This window comes from Vollenhovia emeryi, unplaced genomic scaffold (assembly GCF_000949405.1).
Source record: "Vollenhovia emeryi isolate VEMERY1.0 unplaced genomic scaffold, V.emery_V1.0 DF939175.1, whole genome shotgun sequence".
In the NCBI taxonomy this organism is placed as follows: domain Eukaryota; kingdom Metazoa; phylum Arthropoda; class Insecta; order Hymenoptera; family Formicidae; genus Vollenhovia; species Vollenhovia emeryi.
The window spans coordinates 532,612-552,784 of NW_011967191.1; the positions used below are offsets into that span (position 1 = coordinate 532,612).

Genomic DNA, 20,173 nt, shown 5'->3' on the forward strand with positions numbered 1-20,173 from the left:
ACGAGAGAGGTTGATTAATTAACGGAAGATAGAATGTACGACAAGTATTTTCTTTCAATCGATAGTTATCGTTGCATCTTCTGAAATGTTAATATTGTTATTACTGAGCGACGGTAAATTCTGATATCTACGTAGCCGTATATTATGCATTTTTTATTTCGTACGGATATTCTAGACGAGTGCTTTATTACGCTCGTCGTCTGTCGCGCTCATCGTCAGTGTGCAACGATCGTGATTTACGATATGCTGCTATTACCCAATCGTGAATTTTAACGAGGTGTACATGATTAAGCCGCGCGCTTTTTAACAGCGATTACGTCGCGATTTCGCTGCGATTATCGTGCAATTTTAATTCATCAAATATGCAAAAAAAATTACACCGCTCAATTTTCTCGTGTTTCACGTTTTTACACCGTTTATATAAGCGATAAATTCTTATTCGATAAAGAGGAAATTCCGATTTTCCCCTTTTATTTTCGGGAGCCATTTCTACGCAGTTGCGGGAGGAGACATTTGGAAATCCTTAAATGGGCTGTCATTGAGCATCAAGTAGAACTGTTCGTCATAAGACGGACGGAAAAGTCTCCACTCACCTGTATGTCAGATATCGTAAGTGACATGTGTGTCTTGTAGGGTGGCCTGTCGGGTACCGATGCAGTCTTGTATTTACCGCTCTCGTGAATCATTAGGCCGTCCTCCCTTGCCCAGTAATTCAAAGAAGTCGGATGAGCCTCGGTATAGCATTCCAGCGTAACGGAATAACCCAGGGGCGCGCCGACCAATTGGTGCGGTATCCAGAGCATAGGGGGGACTGCAACAGCAGAAGTGATTGATTGGCTCATAAATGTTCCAATTACTAACAATACACGATGGGCCTACGATCGATATCCCTTCCAAGCGTCTATAAATCTCGCTCGCCCGGCTCGATTACGAGCTGCGAGCTGACGCGAAGGGATGACTCGAGACGTTCGCGATTTTTTTTTCCGTGAGTTCAGTTTTCGAGATCAAATTGAATGATTTATATGTATTTTTCAGAGTAGACTCCGAGTATCTTAAGGCAGAATCAGACTAGCAATTGCCGACGCGGGTTAGATTGGGATTGGCAATTGGCGATTGTCTTCTAGCCAATGAGAGCAAAGCAGCCAGCGATTTAGTCGGCTCTCATTGGCTAGAGGACACTTGTCAATCGTCAATCCAATCCGAGTCGGTAATTGTTAGTCTGATTCGGCCTCAAGGCCGATTCTAGCATTGGTCGTATCGTAGTGTTGCAAGGGTCGTAGACTGATTGGTCGAATCTATAATTCGCGACGCTTGTGACGCTACGATACGACCAATGTAGAACCGGCCTGAAGACCGAATCAGACTAGCAATTGTTGACTCGGATTGAATTGGAATTGGCAATTGTATTTTAGCCAATGAGAGCAACGCAGCCAGCGATTTAATCGGCACTCGTTGGCTACAAGACAATCGTCAGTCGCCAATTCCAATCCAATCCGCGTGAGCAATTGCTGGTCTGATTCGGCCTTAAGACATTACGGCTCCGCTGGAGTCGGATCGGAGTTGACTAGGAGCGAATGTTTCAGTGTAAAAAAAACTCCCCAATTACAGGAGTTTTAAAGGCGTTGTTATTTAAATATTTGTACTGGTGGTAGAAAGAACCAATAAAGAAAACAGAACGTTGTGGCACGTGGCCTTAGCTATCAGTACGCTAACGAGTGGTTCGATCATATGGATGAGAAAAAGGTACCAGAACGCAGATGTTGATGTTGCAAATATTTGTGTTAAAATGTTTGACTTTTTTTGCGGTCGTTATCTCTTCGACCATTATACAAGCGAAATGAATGGAGGATTATTTCAGAAACAGTTATACATAATACGTATCGATATAAATGTTTACGCACATTACCTTCTAGTTTTTTCTCCTATAAAATCTCATTTTCTCCCATAAAACTTTTATATCGAAAATTATATACCTTCAGTTTCTCTATTATTATATTAATGAATATAAAATAATTACTGAAAAGAAATCACATTAAACGATGATTCCATATATACATATTTAACGGTACATACATATATAAAATAATAATATATGGAAATTATTTTCCACATAATTTAAGTTGGTACGTCGAGATGTTAAGATAATACATTTTTAGTGTCTCACAAATCTAATTAGAAAAATAAAAAGTTACGTACGTAAAAGAATGGACGCGGGACTGCATTTTTGTGAGTTGAGAGAGAAAGAGAGAGGCATTTTTTAAAGTTTTATATAAACATAACATGGGAAGCTGGGCTTAATTTTTGCTATATACCGTGAATCCTAAATGCGTATCACGTGGCCCTTTAATAAAAAAGTAATCCCATTTCGATGAACAGCCTCTGCCCCTTGTTGTCGGCGCTGGTGATAACATTTTCTCGAGGTAAGAGCGCTTCAATTTAACTTAAACCTTCTAAGAATATACCTAACCCATATTCTCTCACCGAGTACGTCACGATGTTCAGGGGGAAAATATCATGCAAAACAAGCCGAATACAAATTATAATTGGTGGTTGCACAAGCGGGAAAAATAGAAGCAAGAGCAAACGATTACGTTTGTCGAAAGATTTTGTTCGAACGTATTATTCCCGAGGAAGAAATCAATAAGTGGAAGATGTCGATTTGAAATCGTGTGTGAAAAATTCGAGTTGACACATACGACGTTCAAAATAACGTAAATGATTTCAGCATTTAAATAATATCGATTATTCGTCGAACGGCCAGAGATGGAGAAGTTAACTCTACAAATTCCACAGAGAATGAAACGTTCTTTTCTCTCTGTATTCATGCCAAAAATAAACGTTCTATTTTATATAACGAAAGGCTTTTGCATATAACGGATAGATAAATTATGCAACTAATTGTAAGCCGTACTTACGAAATTACATAACTTAATTATCAATGAGTTAAAAGCTCTATTTACTTTTCCTCTCGTATGCGTCTATCTCGAGAGATACTTCTATTCCGCACGCTCGCAAAACTCTCAAACAACTTTTCGGAGTAAGATTTATCTTACAATCTTTTTCTTCGAAGTCAACAATTTTCTATAATTTGCGGCTTGTTGCACGATTCACAACCCGCACAAATTAACAATTAATTTTAATTATTCAATAAATCAAGCCATTAAAAAACTGTTTGAGAAATATATTTTACGGAGAAGACGAAGTACCGTTTTTTTTTTTAAAGAGTTTCTCTAGAAAAGGGAGAAAAACAGGGTTTGTCGGCTCCTCCTGGATACCGGAACGATCGAGTTTGCTCTCGTTTCATCTGGGATCTCCTTTAAGCAAGAGCCTCGGTAAACGGCGACTCGATTAAATGCGATTGTCCTTCGAGTCCTCTAGAAAATGACCACACGAGAGCCGAACCAATCCGTTTTCCGGCGACTGTTTTTCGACTCTTTCACTCACCCGCGACGACTCTTCCGAATTTTCGTCGCCCTGAGCGTTTATTAATTTTGTACTTGTAGAACGTTTTCATCATTTATCAAGGCATTCTATAACCTAGTGATTAACTCAAAGTACATAAGAATCTCAAGTCGTTCCGACGTTATTTCGAGCTAAACAATTTTTGGAAGGCTTCAAAATCTTGAGATATTTCGAAAGTCTCGAATGTGTCGAAAATTTTAAAAGTATCTCTTTAAGAAATATTTTTCTCCCTTACAACAGTACGTGTCATTTCAATCCTTGTCCACGATTATACTTTGTAAAACGTTAGAAGTATCTTATATATCTTTTACGAAAAATTATTAACATCGCAAGCAAAAATAACTGGAGAAAGATTCCACGATTTCTCCTGTTTTTTTTGTTGCAGGAATCAAACCGCAGAAAAGAGGAAAAAACTATTTTTATTCTGTCAGTTCTTTTGCACGAAAAGTTAAATTTGTTCATAAAATACATAATGCATCGATTTGTTACGTAAAATGGAGAAATTTCGCGCGACAATAATTTACAGCGGCGAAATAAACGCGGATGTAAAATAAACGTCATTAAATGTAACGTCGGGCGCTTCTACTAAACACGCTCGCGCGGATTCTCCGTTCGTTCACTGTAAAGCGACCCCACTAGCATCGGTCGTCCCGCCGGGGATGGGCGTTCTTTTTGCCACGTAATACAGGACCGTGAATTACTACGGATTTCAAGGGAGGGATCGCTCTTGTGCCTCTCGTGTCTCCCTCCACCCTTTTTCCCTTCTTTCCCCCCTGCTCCGCGACGAGCGCGAGGCGACGAGGGAGGCCTGTCTTCGGATAACGCAAAGGATATCCGACACCTTCTTAAAATGCAAAACATTCCGTCTGAGGGTGAGAAGGGACGGGACCAACCTAGGTTGTCTGTAATGCTTCGGATCCTTATTGCGCAGACAAGCTCGGGCTTTCCCGGTGCGAAGGCCCCTGACCGGATCCGTTGGACGTCCTACGTTCGTTCTCCCTTTTTTTTCTCAAATTGTCTTTTGCGCGCGATGTCAAATTCGATCGATGGAAACGGAGTGCTCTCGGTGTAAGCCACTTCTTCGCGAGCACCGACGGGCTTTATATAATTAATTGCAAGAGATATAAACTTTTTTACATCTTCTTTTACATTCGTATTCTTTGATTAGTTTAGAAGTACTTGTTTCGTAATAAGAATATGCGCCGACGACCCATTTCTTTGCTACTAAAATATTTCTATTCTTTAATCTAGCCCGAAGAAACGTTCCACTTTATCGGAATTTTAATTAACGGCGTGCAGAGGTAAACGCGCAATTACATTTGTAAAATTATTGCGTTACTGCTGAAACGGGAAAAGATATTGCTCAATGCCGCCGAGAAATTAAAGAGTCATAATCATTTAATAGAATTTTATTTCATCAACCCTCGGCGCGTAACAATGCGTACTTCAGGCGGGAAATTTTTACAGGTAATAGATGTTTTACCAAGCAAAGTGATCCGCGGTGAACAGTGAAGGGTTTAAACATTAGCACGGGCCACTGCGAAATGTAAACGACGTCGAGTTAGATTGCGGAGAACAATGTGTGGAACGACCCGCAAGGTAGATGAAAGCTAATTCAGGTGGAAGTTAAACAGAGTTAAAGGTACGTCCTTTAGGTAGGGTAGGCAGGCTAGGTCGAGACCGGGTTAGGTTACGAGAGTTCGGCCTTACATTCATCACGCAGGAGGCCTTGAAGCCTCCTGTGGATCGGTATGCCCTTTAATAAAGAATGGCTGGACGCGCTGGCTCGTTCAGGCGATATGCAGCGCATAAAATTCTGCCTCGATATTTCCAGTCGAAACGCTACGCGCTGCTTTCCCGTCAAATTACCCGCGTGAGGGAAGAAAAGGAAAAGGAAAACAGACGCGTACGCTTATCAATTATGAAAATTTTTCTCCAACTTTATGAAAATTTATATTAAAGGGGAATAATTGTAAATTTCAAGACTACCTTTATATATTTCCAACATGCGTTCACGGCTCGTAGCCACGTGACAGGAGAGGATCATGTACGCAGAAGAGAACGTTAATTTTCCAGTTTTCGCCAGAGATTTTTATCTCAAAAACAAAGATGAAAATTCGTTCTGTCTCTTTTTAGGTAAAACTATCATATTTTCTTAGAGATGTTAACGGATGTGCAACGTCCTGCATGTAGTATGTGATATATGATAGGTTTGAGATACTCTCGGGCTAAACGGCAATTGTAAAATATCACCGAATAGTATCACTTGAAATTTAGAGCGATTAAAAATGATTAAAATGATAAAACGGACTGAAAGCTGTTAATTATCGGGTGCCACTTCTCATTTACTTTCTCCTTTTTTCACGCCAGCGTTTTCAACAGTTTTAAAGCCCACTGGTACTTTCCGCGCGCGTTCAAGACTCAAGTAGCACGCGATTTTAGCCAAAGGGAGCGTGGAAAAAGGAATTGCGCTATGCAGAACACCACTGTAGAGGCGCGTTCAAGACGACACTCGTGAAATTGTGCCGGATCGTAGGATTATTTGCTCGATCAGGTTATCTACCTAAACGCAATGCGCATAACGTCTAACGAGAGAGAACCTGTGAGTCACGATAAGCAAGCAGCTGTTTCGCAAGCGCGATAAGAACATTATCGTTGACCTTGCCCTTCCTTAATGCTTCCGCATCGTCAATCTTGAGGCTCTCCTGACCTCGTTCTATATCGTGCGAAACAACAGCGGTTCCCTCAAGTTGTAACCACTTCTAATCGTTTCCCGCACAATCGTTCGTCTTAATTGTGAATATTTTTTATCGTACGATCAGACGATTTAGATTCTAAAAAGTGTATGCGATTTATAGTAGATTCTAAACAAGTGTTCAGTCCCAATTCAAACGTCACCATACCTTCTCGTACAACTTACAGTACGTATAGTGTTCTGTTTACTGTGTATCGATTTATCATTGCACTGTATATAAAGGATCGTTAATTTTATTTAAAAAAGATTTTAAGCAATCTCTACGGATTCATTTCCGACTATTTCTGATAGCCAATGAAAAATTGTGTTTTAAAAACCCCCATCTCTCCGCCGCTTAATGAGATGTTAACTGGATTAATAACCAATGTTGTTCAACATCACAAATAGCTTGCCTTCTTCACGTTTGCAAGTGCTGCTCGGAGTTTACGCGAATTTCATCGTTGGCGCACTGGCCGAGAAAGAAGGGAGGTAAAAAAATTAGCGTGGAAAAAGAGAGTTGCATCCGAAAGTGCGCGGGCAACTTTTACCGAGACTTGATCTACCTGGGGAAGATTCTTCGACCTACTTTTTATAAATTATTTAACGCTACATTAGCCCTTTTCGGCGACCCTTAAGAGATCGTTTAGCCATCCTAACTGGCGTCCGGCAGTCAGCGGGATTAGATTTACGGTTGCATAGGGTCAACTGCATTAACCGGCGCCAACAAGGCTTGCGAGCAAGAGAGACGAATAGACCGAGAGAGAGAGGGAGAGACGGAGAGTGCGTCGAAAGCGCTATCAGCCGAAACACATTTTCCACGTGCGACTGCCCGCCATTTTTCACGGTTCGTTTCACACGAAATCGATTTATCACGGCAAGCGCGCCGCCCTGTACCGTCGGTTTTCATACTGGCGGTTTTGTAGCGTTTCTACTTTATTGGTCCTATCTTTAATCCGGCTGATGGCCTTCCTTCCTTCTAGATTGTACGTATTATTCAGGTGTGATTTCAAATCGCTCTGTCCACTGTCGCCCCACCTGAGGGATCGATCGTCGGAATATTGTCGTCGGCAATCAGGCCAGGCGATTAATGTATTTTCGCGTAGCTTGAAAAAAGACAAGATCTAAAAAAAAAGTCACATCGACTAAAAATAGTTGGATGGGGTGAAGGCTATTCGTAATTCATTGCAGGGTCGAATAAAGTCGGGCGCGACGATTGTTTGCATTTAGATTCGAGCATTTGTGTAGACTGTGCACCCCGACATGCAATGAGCTATGATCCCCGTTTTAGAGAGCGGGAATTCAGTAAGTGCTAATACACGGACTTAAGACTAAGACTTAACCGTCTCTCGGGACGCTCGCTGGAAGCTTACTGGCAGTTCGATTTACGGTAATTCGACTGGTATTCGGCATCGGTGTCCCGGGTCTCTCAGATGTCAAACGGTCGCCTGAATAAGGATCGAAAACGCGGCTGTGAAGATGGGGTAGAGGGCGAAAGGTAGCGGCAAGGAGCGAGACAAGACGGGTAGTGGAATGGTTCTCCGATTTAGCTCGGAGTGTCTTCGCCTTTAACGAGGAGAAGCCGCAGGAAGGGTTCGCATAGCTCAGAACCAGCTCGCCGGTTTACTGCTCCACTTAACATCGACGCAACGGTGTTAATTACGGGTGAAAAGTGTCGCTTTGTGCAACACATCTTTCGAAGTCGCATTTTTGCGCCAATACCGATCCGCGTCGGCCCACAAGTTCCGTTCAGTTTATTAGTAAATTGAACACACCAAGAAGAACATATCCACTGCATATTATACAATGTTAATATCAATATTTTATTATCTTCATTTGTTGTCAGATACTCTGAGGGTCGTGCGATTAATTGTTTTTAACAATTATTTTAGTTAAAAGAAAATTATTATAAAGAATATTAAATTCGGATACGCGTTTATTTCCTTTTTTTATGAGACTCGTTCGCAATTCCTTTTTATTTACGATTGAGAATCGGCAATTTTGTAGGGACAACATTAATTTTCGCGTGTATCGAGTGTAAAACTTTTAGGGGAAACGTTGTGTTTCAAGATTGCTAACATGATTACGTGAATTGCTGAAACATCGCTATATGCATATCTGTTTTAAGCATATGCAGGTGCGCTGCTGCGATTTTCATCGCGGAAACCAAGGCTTTCGCAAACTTACTTAACAGTATCATGAAACTTGACTGGTACAAACTATCTCCGTAACGACAACTGGCAGCAGCATTACGCCACCAGTTACCATCCCGCATATATATTCCATCCATTCGTATCAATCATTTACAAACGGAGCGTAAACGATCGTATTGACAATATTTCTGTATCTCAGGAATTCGCATTCAAGTACGCATTTAACATATAAAATATTGCATTAAAAAGTAATTGATACTACGTAAACTAGAGAGGCGATAAGAGACACTTGCATCGTATATTTTTATTTTAACTAAAATAAACGAGTATTATTCGAAAGTGTTGTTTTTATTTCTTTTTTTGCTTGTATATCTGTTTATTTTCATTACCTCTATTTTTCATATGTTTTTTCTACGCCAACTCTTTATTTCAGAATTCCACTTTTTGAAGATAAACATCTCTTTAAAAATTATTATTTCATAAACCGATATAGCAAACTTGGCTGAATATCCGTTATTAAACAAGAAAATGCGGGACGACTTTTCTTCTCAAAAGCTGTCAAAAATATTTACATTAAAACCGATCTCTGTAGCCTCTTTCCATCCAATTTCGTTTAAATTTGGCGAGCGTGTGGCCTCGAGACGACCGAGGATCAAAGGACACTTTGCGCGCTAGCATCAGTTTTGCTTAGCAAATGGAAAGGTGCTCGCTCGCATTTCCATGACATACCCGCGGCGAAATAATGGCAAATTATCGTAGAAAGTAGTATTAATTAAAGAGAAATGTTTTCGTCAATAATGTACATATGGGAAGAAATAAAAAAATTAAAGAGCGAAAAAATACAAAAGTGAAAGACGTATAAATTAACATAATTAGCAAATTAATATGTAAGATAGGAACCGTGATATTTGTGTATCTCTATGTACTTGTTAAATGGTAAATACTTATCAGCAGCATCAGATATAAATTTTTACGCTATTTCTGACTTGCATGTAACGAGATAAAGCTGGACAAATGTATGCGAATGAAAGCGAAGAAGTGTAAGTGCTGCAAATATAGATATCTCGTAAGCGGTAATAACATATATAAAAAATGATAAACAAGATGATGGAATAAATGGCAAAAATTACGAAGAAAAAACAAGTAATGGGAGAACTAAAAGATACTATTGAAACATGCGAAGAATCGGTGATAAAAGTAATAGAGTGAAGTAATAGAAAGGGAACGAGAACGAGAGGCCAAAATATTGGTCGAGAGACAGGAATTTAGGCAAAAAAGTATAATAATAGCAGAGAAATAATAAATTTATAGATCTCTTTCATCTTGTTGAAATATTCGGGTATAAAGAAAGGAAAAAACGGCAAAAATCTGTAGTACATGAATTTTCATTATTGTTTTAAAATAATTGCAACTCTATTATTTAGTAAAGGCAACCGACATTCTCCATCTAAAAGAATGAATCAATTATTTATTGACATTTCTATTAGGTTCAATCAACAGTTCTAATAGAGATTTTACTATCTATTTCTAAAAGTTTCCGTCCTAATTTAATAATTAAAGTCTGTGATAAAAAGTTCAACAACTCGAAATTGATTTTACGACATAAATAAGCTTATTTACCATCGGTCAAATATATTTGTCTATCTTCACTGGATTTGCCTATCACACGCTGGTTTTTTTAATATACTATATAAAAACAACATGTGAAAATAGTTACGAAAAATTTAAAAATACATAGAATCACACACAGACGTAACATTATAAATACATTATATAACCGATATATTTTTTCGGAAGTTGATATAAAGTCTTCAGACATAATTTGCTTATACGATAACTTGTTTTGCTACACTGGTAAACTAGCGCAATAAATTAGAGTAAGACAGGTATATTTGTCTCATTCTAGCTTACCGCACTAGTTGACCGGTGCAGCAATAGCAAACGAGCCTAAAATCTTGTAAAATGTTGACCGTCGTTTCTTTACGGAGCAAAGAACGTAAAGTCGTGCCATTTTAAGTCGCGGTAACCAAATGACATCGGTAATCATAAAAGAAAGCAATGATAGGATAACTTCTCTCCTCCGCGCGCGTGTCTCTGGATTACTATATATTTTTCAACAGGGAACGCTTCTACGTAATAAATAGCACCGTTTGCCCGCAGCTTGGAGCTACTTAAGGCACTGTTTCTCACTGTCATAGGTAATGTAACAGATTAATGTCCCATTTTTCGAGGCTCGGTATCTCTGCCCATGCCGCATACTAATGCACGCGGCAAGAATACGCAAGGCGAAAACCACTCCGGTGGCGTCTCTGTTATTTTTAGTATGATTAACGTAAAGTCAGCTCGCCCGGCTCGCGATAAAAATCCCCGCCGCGTTCTGTCCGCATTTAAAATGGGGATCTGGCCGCGCCAGACGAAGAGGCAGGGCGAGAGAAAGAGAGAAAGGGTGCGTTCGAGCGCGGACGATAAGTGAAGTAAAATGGATGCATAAAACGTGAACACTTTATGGCTTGTTTATGGCAATCTCCGTTGGCTCTCTAGCAAATTGCGCGCTAAGTAAAACCGAGCCCCGAAGTTTTTCGCGTCGACGCGACGCGACGAACTTGGCAGTCACATGGCTGGCCAGTTTTAATTCACCCTCGCCGATTTACTTTCCTCGCACTTTACTGATAGGCAAAGCCTCGATCAACTGGGAACCGTTAACCGCGCGTTCGGAGTAAGGAAACTGCAAGTTAACCGATAATTAAACGGCCGAGCTGAAATCACCAAGTTCGTCTTGCCTAGTGTTTAACGGGCTGTATGGAACGACTAAAGATCAGAATGTAAAGTTAATATACCCGAGCGTCGCAAGTCACAATGGCATACGCTCATATCGTGAGGAAAACGTGTTATTTATTAATAACAGCCTGGCAACTTTTTAATAATGACGCAACCAGGCGACGCTTGTCGAAAGTGTCGATACTTGGAAATGCACTGGGAACGCGCTGGAAGTACATAGCAAGCAATTTTTTTCCTCAAGAACAGATTGAGAGTTGATTACATGGTTGGTAGATGACGAAAAAAAAAGCAAGAGAAGAGGAAATAGAAAGAAATCGAATTAAGCTGCGAGTCAACTGGTGAAAACTCATTTAGAACCCCTAATTATCTCGAATAAGGGAAAAAGTTTGATTTATGCCAGTCATATCGCGTGAAATGTTGCTGACGAAGCGCGTGCATTTCACTGAAGCACCGCCAATTCCACGAGCACTACGCGCTGCATGGCTGTACCGTACATGTCGCGCCGGTTTACGTATGCGTGCAAACTTTCATTCAGGAAATTGAGAGATAGACATCTGTCGACAGCGGCCATTGTATCCGCCGATGGGATTCGGGCCTTAAAACGCCCCACGAATTAAACAGTATCCCTGATCCTTCCCGACTCGCTAGATAAATCCTTGTCTTCCATCATGCACGGCTGTTATCGTACCAATCGATCGGATTAACGCCAAACACGCGCCATATCCATTAGACTCTTGCACCGTTTTGGGTAAAACGAAATTATAATTTTGCCGCGAGTTACGTATGCTACAATTTAAAACGAGGATTATTAAATGTGATATTAATTTTTTATTGTACGATCTCATAATAAAATTACAATCGCCCTGTTATCGACTAAATGTAAAAGTGTAAAATCAATATTACTTTAATGATATATTTTTGTGAATTTCAAACCTCTCGCGTAAATTTAGCTTGTTTTTGTTCCTTGCTTAAATCATTCACTTGACAATGCATACCGTCGTCTACTTGCATGAAGAAAACTCCAATATAGAGATACCTCAGACGTAGCTTGAAACTCGGGCATTTCGTTTGTACTTTATCGGCGAATTTAAATTCAGTTACCATTAAAGGTCTAATTTTAACTATTGCGTTCCGACTTAAAACTGCATCGGAAGGTTCGGTATGCGGATAATTCGTCACGGAGAAACGATGGCGCGGTGGGTCGCTTAAAATGACGGAATGAGCGAATTGGTACGATTATCTGCAGAAATGGAACCATGTAATGCATTCCGGAAATTGCGATACTGTACATTCCTCCGTGTCGCATCTCGCACGCCGCATTCAGTCGGTTGATTCGCGCCGATAAATTGTCAATGCTTTCGCCGTCGTATAGCACAACCGAATCCGTGAAATTCTACACCCATATGGAACGACCCGTTAGTTTGGGTTTTATTCAACCCTTGCGACAGAATTTTATTGCGACACTCGTCCGAGGTGCGTTTTCGTCATTCGATATTATTCGTTAAAAATATCTTGATTGCATTGTATATTAGTATTGTCATTTCGGAGCTCGGCCGGCACTTCAACGTGTATAAAAAGGAACACTTTACAAAATAATTATTAAACAAGCGAGAGATTTTACGACACTACTCGCCGATAAACCTTCATAATTTTTCCAACGTCCTCTAATATGAGACGGCAGGTTTTTAATATCAAAATTTAATCACAAATCTCTATTCACAACGATTACACGATCTAACAATGAATTTTCCACTAAACAGATTTCACTCCAAGGGCAATAAATTCCCGATAAAACCAATAGACGATGCTTGTTAGTTTAGCGAAAACCCTGTTATCTCATATTGGGGGACTTTCCTTTACTTTTTAATAGAAATGCATATGAGCTTTGATCGTCGCGATAAGTTTGTTGAAAGCCATCGTTGCGAATTCACTATTCAAACACAGTGGACGAGCGCAACCACTTAAAGTTAAAACATATCTTATTATGACTATCGAGGTCGGCAAATTTGTATATAGCTGAAGCTAAAATCGTTCCGGTATTGGCAACGCCATCAGTGACATAACTTTATAGTCTGATCATATTCCGCGTATCAGTCGCATATATGGAATAACTCATAACCATATCAAATGTAACGCTTGCGCTAAATATGATATACATGACATAATTTTCGTATCATGTCGAGTTGATTAGTCGGTATACGTACCGCACGCCGTCGAAACAAGCCGAAATGCGTATCGTGAAACGCGTTTATTAGCATATATCGATTTAAAATGTGACGTGTACACAGCACACGCTCAGCGCAGCGCTCCTATCTAAGCATAAATTTAATTGCTCGCAAGGCGAACGGATTAAAACCAATACCGCGCGTTAAGGCTATTAACTGTGATTAATTGCAATTAATTGTTCAAACGATACCGCGCCGAGACTCACCGCGTGAGCAACTTTCGCTCGATCTAATGAAATAAATTTGTCCATTGTTATAATAAAATAATGATTTAGTATCTTGCAAATTTGATTCGTCTCCGAACGAGCTAATATTTCGAAACATATTGCTCTCCCTCTCTCTGTCTCTCTAAAAACGTTAGTCATTGTCAGTTTATTTTGTCCGTCTTTTACTATTTTGTTCATTTCAAAGTAAAATGTCAAACATGAATACATTTTCTTCATAACATGACTGCAGCGAAAATTGGAGGCGACACCTGCTTCTAATTGCGAATAAAGTAACATCAGCGTGATAATATTTTTACGTGCAAGCATCAAGAATAAATGCAGCTCTTATTTGCAAGGGATAGAGCAGGACCGACAGGCATCGCCAGATCCCTGGTACTCTTGCGAGTTACTTTTAACTTTTCCATTCTGCGTACGTATCGGCGTTCAGTTTTGTAGCTCCATCGAGAGAACGTAAAGTCGAACGGCTGGCTTCTCCTGCAGGAGTGTACTTTATGGCACGTGCATTAATTCACTGGCTTGAAAAAGAAAACAGGGAAAGGAGAGAAAAAGAGAGAGAAAAGCTGACACGCCCTTCTTACGAAGACACCCTGTATTTTCCTCTCTCTCTCTCTCCCCCCCCCTCTCTCTCTCTCTCTCTCCCTCTCCTCCCTTTCGTTTTTGCACTTTCGATGTAATGTCGTAAAGCAGACTCTCGAAAGACGATTTGAAAAAACGAGCGTAATATTGCTAACAATAAAAATTAGTACAATTTAACGGAAAGACATTTTGAAAGTAGAGAAAAAAGACGAAATACGCCCTTCGATGTCGCAACAATTACTTTTTTTAACAAAGCTGTACCGTCGAGCAGACTTTTTCTTCCATATAATTACAGTAAATAAAGTCTAATAAATCAAACAGTGTAGGCGTATATTTTTTAATTTGCGTAAACGCTATTGGTACGTTAATTTTAACATTGATTATATTAAACGTCCGTCGCTAGCAATATCATACTTGTGTTTTATGGACCGTCACGGAGCGGTGTATAAAGTGCGATATTATAACTAAAATATAGTTTATCACATTTATATGTGGTTCGTTGCCTGGCGGAAGTACGATGCGATAGAGGGTTAAGCAAAGGCAAGCTGTTTAACAGCACGAAGCCGAGATAAGAGATGAGATGAAAGAGATAGAGAAGCGAGCGTACGTATGTATATATCGTGGCGCTTCGGTGCGCAAATGCCGCTTCGGGCAGACGACAGTCGAATACGAAATCCTTTCCCTAATGCTACCACCGACTACCACCGACAATCGCCCGACATTCGTCCCTTCGATTTGTCTATCCTCAATCCACGCAAAGTAGATTCATCTTCGAAGACCTGCGTGCAGCCGAGAATCAGATGGAGAATAGCGCGATGAAATGTCTACACAACGTCGCAGATTTGCGTTTACGCGAAATGCAGGGCGCCCGATCGGATTACGAGATCATCATAGACACTCGTCGAGCCGCCGAATTTGTGATGCTGGCCCGAGACCGCGGCAATTGTCGTCATCCATTTCCTTCTCATATTACAAATAAATATTGCCAAAATATCTTATTGTAAAAAATGTCCGTTTAAAAACATCCTGTGCAATCGACTTCTCGACAACTTGTACATCGAAGATGTTTCTAGGTAAATCAATAATTTGAATTTAATGTGTGAACTGCATATATATTTATATACTAGTTATTTTTCACCTGTCCTGCGCGCCGTTATTTTCAGAGACACAGTTAAGTGTCGGCAAATTCATGTGTTTTAAATCGATAAACGATTTCTAATTATTTTTAAAATGCTAAATTATTGGGCTACCTAAATCTTGCTGGACCTAAAATTTCGCGTTCTCGTTTCTTCTTTCATTTGTGTTATGTGATGGTCCTGATTTGAGTCTATTTGTTAAATATACTAATGACGATAAAATGGGAGAACAATGATAAACCTAATGACAGTTTCTCCAATAAAATAGTTTTTCTAATTCATGAGAGTATTTAATATTGTGATAAATTTGAACTATTCGTCACAGTAAGATTAAAAAGCTCAAAATGTATGGCCATGCAATGTTTAATAGGTTTTCCATCATCTTAAGTGCGTTTCTCGAATCTAATAGATTCATTTTTCGCCGAATTTTGCAATCTGATAATGCGCGACATGTTGACTGTTAACAATAACGCGATAACATTTAAATAAACATTGTTGCGTTCTGATTTTAACCGCCGTTTAATGGCACTTGCGAATTGCCTGGCAGTTCTGATACGACATCGTTTAAGTGTCGTTTCGCCTAAATAGAGTTTTAGAACGGCCTTACGCGATCGCATCACGGCCGGGAACGCAAATGATTATTTCAAAGATTAGTAATTACTTCCCTTTTCGTTTTACTCTTGCCAATCTTCCCCAAGAGCCGTTAGACTTCCTCCGTTTCGGGCGGGGGTGGTAAGCGCGACGGCGAAGGGAGGAAGAGCAACATCTTGCTCGGATTAGAGATTCGCGGAGTGGAGGGGCAGGAAGAAGCTGCTTGGGAATGAAGACAGTTAAGAGGGGATGAAGATGGCGCCGATGCCGTTGTAGAATATGTACGGGGGTTGGGATCGTAATGACACAGTCAAATTCATACGGAGAGAAAGAGGGCGGGGGCGCAGGGAGTGAAAGAGAGAAAGGGAGAAAGAGAAAAAGTGAGTGAGAGAGAGAGACAGGGGAGAACCTCGGATGAAAAATTACCGATGATAACGGACGCCAGGCGCGGAAACCGCGCTAAATGATCGCTCGCGGTTCTTTTGTGCGATTTGTGGCACCTTTACAAGCGGGTGCCTGCGGGGAAGGGGGGGGAAAGGGGTGGTGGCGGACTGAAAAGGGATCTGGGGCTCCGCGAAACCGCGTCCGCGAGAACTGCCGTTCGCTATTGCCGGGGTTTTACGAATTGTTCCTTGATGCAATATACGCGATATAAGATAATGGGCCGGCGTTTTCAAAGTCGAATATATGGGAACGACGGGAGGGAGGGGGGGGGGGGGTGATAAAGCGTAATTAGTTGACGCATATCTCACTGCGGGACAAAGAGGCCGACGAATTACGTTAACGGCGTAACGGCGCCGAAAATGTTTTAATTGACGTTAACGTGGAAAAGTGCCGCGGCAACCTGCGGCGCATACATCAAGTAAACGTACGTAAATTTTAGTATTCCCGACCACGGTATACAACGTGGCCCGGCTCAAATTGGTTATGTGGCGTTGCTCGAAATAGAGCAATTAGACTATCTTAACCGTTCCCCAAACAGTAACGAGGTAATTTACGCATATTCTCGGTCAAGCCTGGCGTGCTAGGGTCGCATTTCAGCCCCGAGAGCGTCAAACGCGCTTGGTATAGCGCCATTGAGCATATATAATAATAATTACAGGACGCGTATTACAACTTGCGCAACAATATTTAATATAGAGACCGATCGAGAAACGTTTGCGATTTATCGAGAAAAAAAAACAATTATCTCGATGTAATTAGAGACCCTGAGGGAGAGTCTGGAAACACAACGGCTTCAGCTTCTGATTGGTGCCGGCGATTATGCGTCGAAATGTTACTAACAACGTTTTGGACGTGTTTAACAGTATTTTAATAACAAACTTTCTAAAGTTAATAATAATATTTTACATATTTTAAATTGTCATCACAATTTAAAGAAACAAAACTGTATCTAGATATACCGTATTATAGATTACGAATATCGAACAAAAAGAAGTTAATAAAAAATGGCGATGCGTTGTAATCTTAAATAAATAATATAACTTGGTTATTCTTATATTTGGTATTTGTTATTAAAAGATTTCAGAGCTTCTTATAAAAGTTACGAGATTTGACGCATAATGGCGAACGTTTTCCAGACTCTCCCTCGAGGGTCTCTAGATATAATTATAAATTACAGGAATGGTCATAACACGCGGAGAACGTAACGATATTTAATCCTTAGTTTTTTCTGTTTTTTTTTCCCCACGAAAATTGCACGACGCTCCGTACGTCGTATCGAATTGAATTAAGATAACGTAGCCACGCCTGCTCGCGATAGTCTCTCGATCGTAGCTCGCCTTTCTTTCAAAAATTCCGTCGAAACGCTAATCAAGGGTCGCGTAACGGGCCTAGAATATAAATTCGCTCTTACCCGCAAATTTCCTCGTGGCCGTCACCCCCCGCCGCGCCGTGGCGCGCTCACGGCGCGCAGCGTCGCAAGTATTCTTTCCACGCGGCTGCTTATCCGCACGGCGCTGAATTATTTCCCTCGTTTGCCGCCGCAGATTATTCTGTCAGTCAGCTGGGACTTAGGGCGAATGGAAGAAGGAGCCGCCGCGCCGCGTTGAAGGGAGGTGGTGGTGGTGGTGGCGGTGGTGGTGATGGTGCGGCGGCTCGTAGCTCTTCACGCGCGCGTACACACACGCGCGCACGCACACACGCGCATCTCCCACACCTCTGGACCGCATCCCACCGTGGTATATGATAATTTTACGGTAGCCGTCTAGCGGAGTCCGTGACAAAAAGACGAGCGTACCCTCGGGCTCTCGGCCGCGAAGCACTTTTCCGGACGACGACATATTCGCTGATTCATCCGCTCAGGGCCAAGTCGCGAAGGTGAAGGATATGAGCGCGGAGAGAGTTACGTGTCCAGACTGCCGAGTTATATAGATCGAATTGCAGCACCCGGTGGCTGGGGGTTATCGAGCGATTAGTGACAAAGAATTACTTTAGGGGCGACTAGATTGCTGTATGTCGCGAGTGCCGTACTCGCAGGATTATGAAAATGTTCGCCTTTAAAGTGACAGAAGCTTACTACCTTACTACCTTATTTCGAATTAGGTATAGTGAAACTTTCCAAGCTGCTTTGTAATTAAACTGACTTCCCAGGCAATAATTTTCATAAACAAAATAGGTATTTCTTGACGAGACAAAAATGGCTGACAAGCTTTGCTAAAACAAGCTTTGAGCTCCTTGAGGGTCGACGACAGGTAGACGGCCGCGCGGAAGTGCCTTTGATCGTCACGGAGAAAATCACCGTCGACCAACGGCGTGGCGTGCGGAATCGATGGCAGTGTTAAAAGTCGCGGAATGACGAAATCGAGGGGTAACTTTTGCAGCCCGGGCACGTAGCTTGTCTTGCGGGAGCGTTCGTTATCTTGGGTCAGACATGGGCGAATAAATCATAAAGACGCGGCATCAAAATTATAAAATTACAGGATTCCTTGAACGTCGGATTGTCATGATTATTTCACGAATGCACGATCAATGAAGCGATATCGGTCGATTTTATTATTCCGCGGAGTAAATTATGACCGCGTCATTTATAATTGAAACAAATGGCCAAGAGTGACTCGCAACGAATCAAGCTTGTGCAATTAATACACCGAGAACAAAGAAGTGTCGAATCAAGAAAATATTTCTTGATTCAACTGTATGCTGCGGGCTGTCAAACAAATATTTGTTAATTCGCATAAACATTTGTTAATTAAATAGAGTATATATTTAAATAAATTGTGTGCGTTTAATTGAAAAACATACTCGAAGAGTAGAATTCAAGTAGAAATTTGCGACGTGTTGTAACTTCAAAGTGTTGCAGCTGTCAAAGTGGTCGATCAGTATCAGTTACCATGAAGATTGTTACTATGCTAAAAAGAGCGACATTAATAGCAACACTTTTATCACTTATCATGTCGCCGTGCCTGAGCGCGCGAAATCTCAGGCCTATTATTTGTGAAATATAATCGCTTGTTATTTAAAAACTATTATAGCCTCGACATTTTTGTATTAGAATTTTCGTCTTGAAATTTTCTAAAGAATTTACGAGTAAAAGGATATCCGGTGGTTTTAATACACCCTGTATGTAAAATAATTAAAAGGTCACTTATAATTTACCCAGGTCACAGTGGTGTAACGGTTGGCTTGTCCGATACATGGTTACATTCCATCGCGCCTTCTGATTAAAGCGTTTATCAACGGTCAAATACTTCTTTCGGTATCGGAGGGTCGTATAGTGGCTAGAGCTAAATGAATTAAAATTAAGTGGTAAAGAGGGGTGTGTACTAAATTTGTTTTTATTGGAGCCTGATTTATTTCCTTTAAAAATCAAACGTTTCGACTGTCTTTGAGATTATGATCAGTGATACTTAAACATTATGGCATTTGTGCCATCGATAATGTTTGAAACGGAGCGGGTCATCGGGTTGAAGTATGATGCTGAATGCTGAACGTATTGGTCGCATATTAAAAGAATGGAGAGCAATCAAAATGTGTGCTAAAATTAGCTAAATAAAACAAGGCCCAGCAGTGAATATGCATCGAGCGTACCTAACATATGAGCAAAGCTACCAAGTACACAGGATGCAGCGTATAATCAAAACCAATATCATACCTCATATACGTCAATATGCATGTCACCGGCGAATGGAACATGTTTAGATGACTGACACCGACAAAAGGCAACGCTTGTACGATGACCGTTATGTGTGACAGTGTGTCAACTCGAACAAAAATAAATAGTTGGCAAACTCAAGCTTAAGGGGATGCTGGAGTGATTCTGCACTTTTGCACCTTTCTAACCTAAAAACTGTCA

At 40.8% G+C, this 20,173-nt stretch overlaps 1 protein-coding gene across 4 annotated transcripts in view; it reads right to left on the reverse strand.

Moving 5' to 3' along the window:
* LOC105563448 (neurotrimin-like) overlaps positions 1-20,173 on the reverse strand; it is a 249,411-nt gene that overhangs the window by 35,134 nt on the left and 194,104 nt on the right. For all 4 annotated transcript variants that reach the window (XM_012015052.1, XM_012015051.1, XM_012015054.1 and 1 more), the window contains one exon: positions 594-811. In XM_012015052.1, the coding sequence (XP_011870442.1) occupies positions 594-811 (218 nt within the window). The remainder of the gene's footprint in view (positions 1-593; positions 812-20,173) is intronic.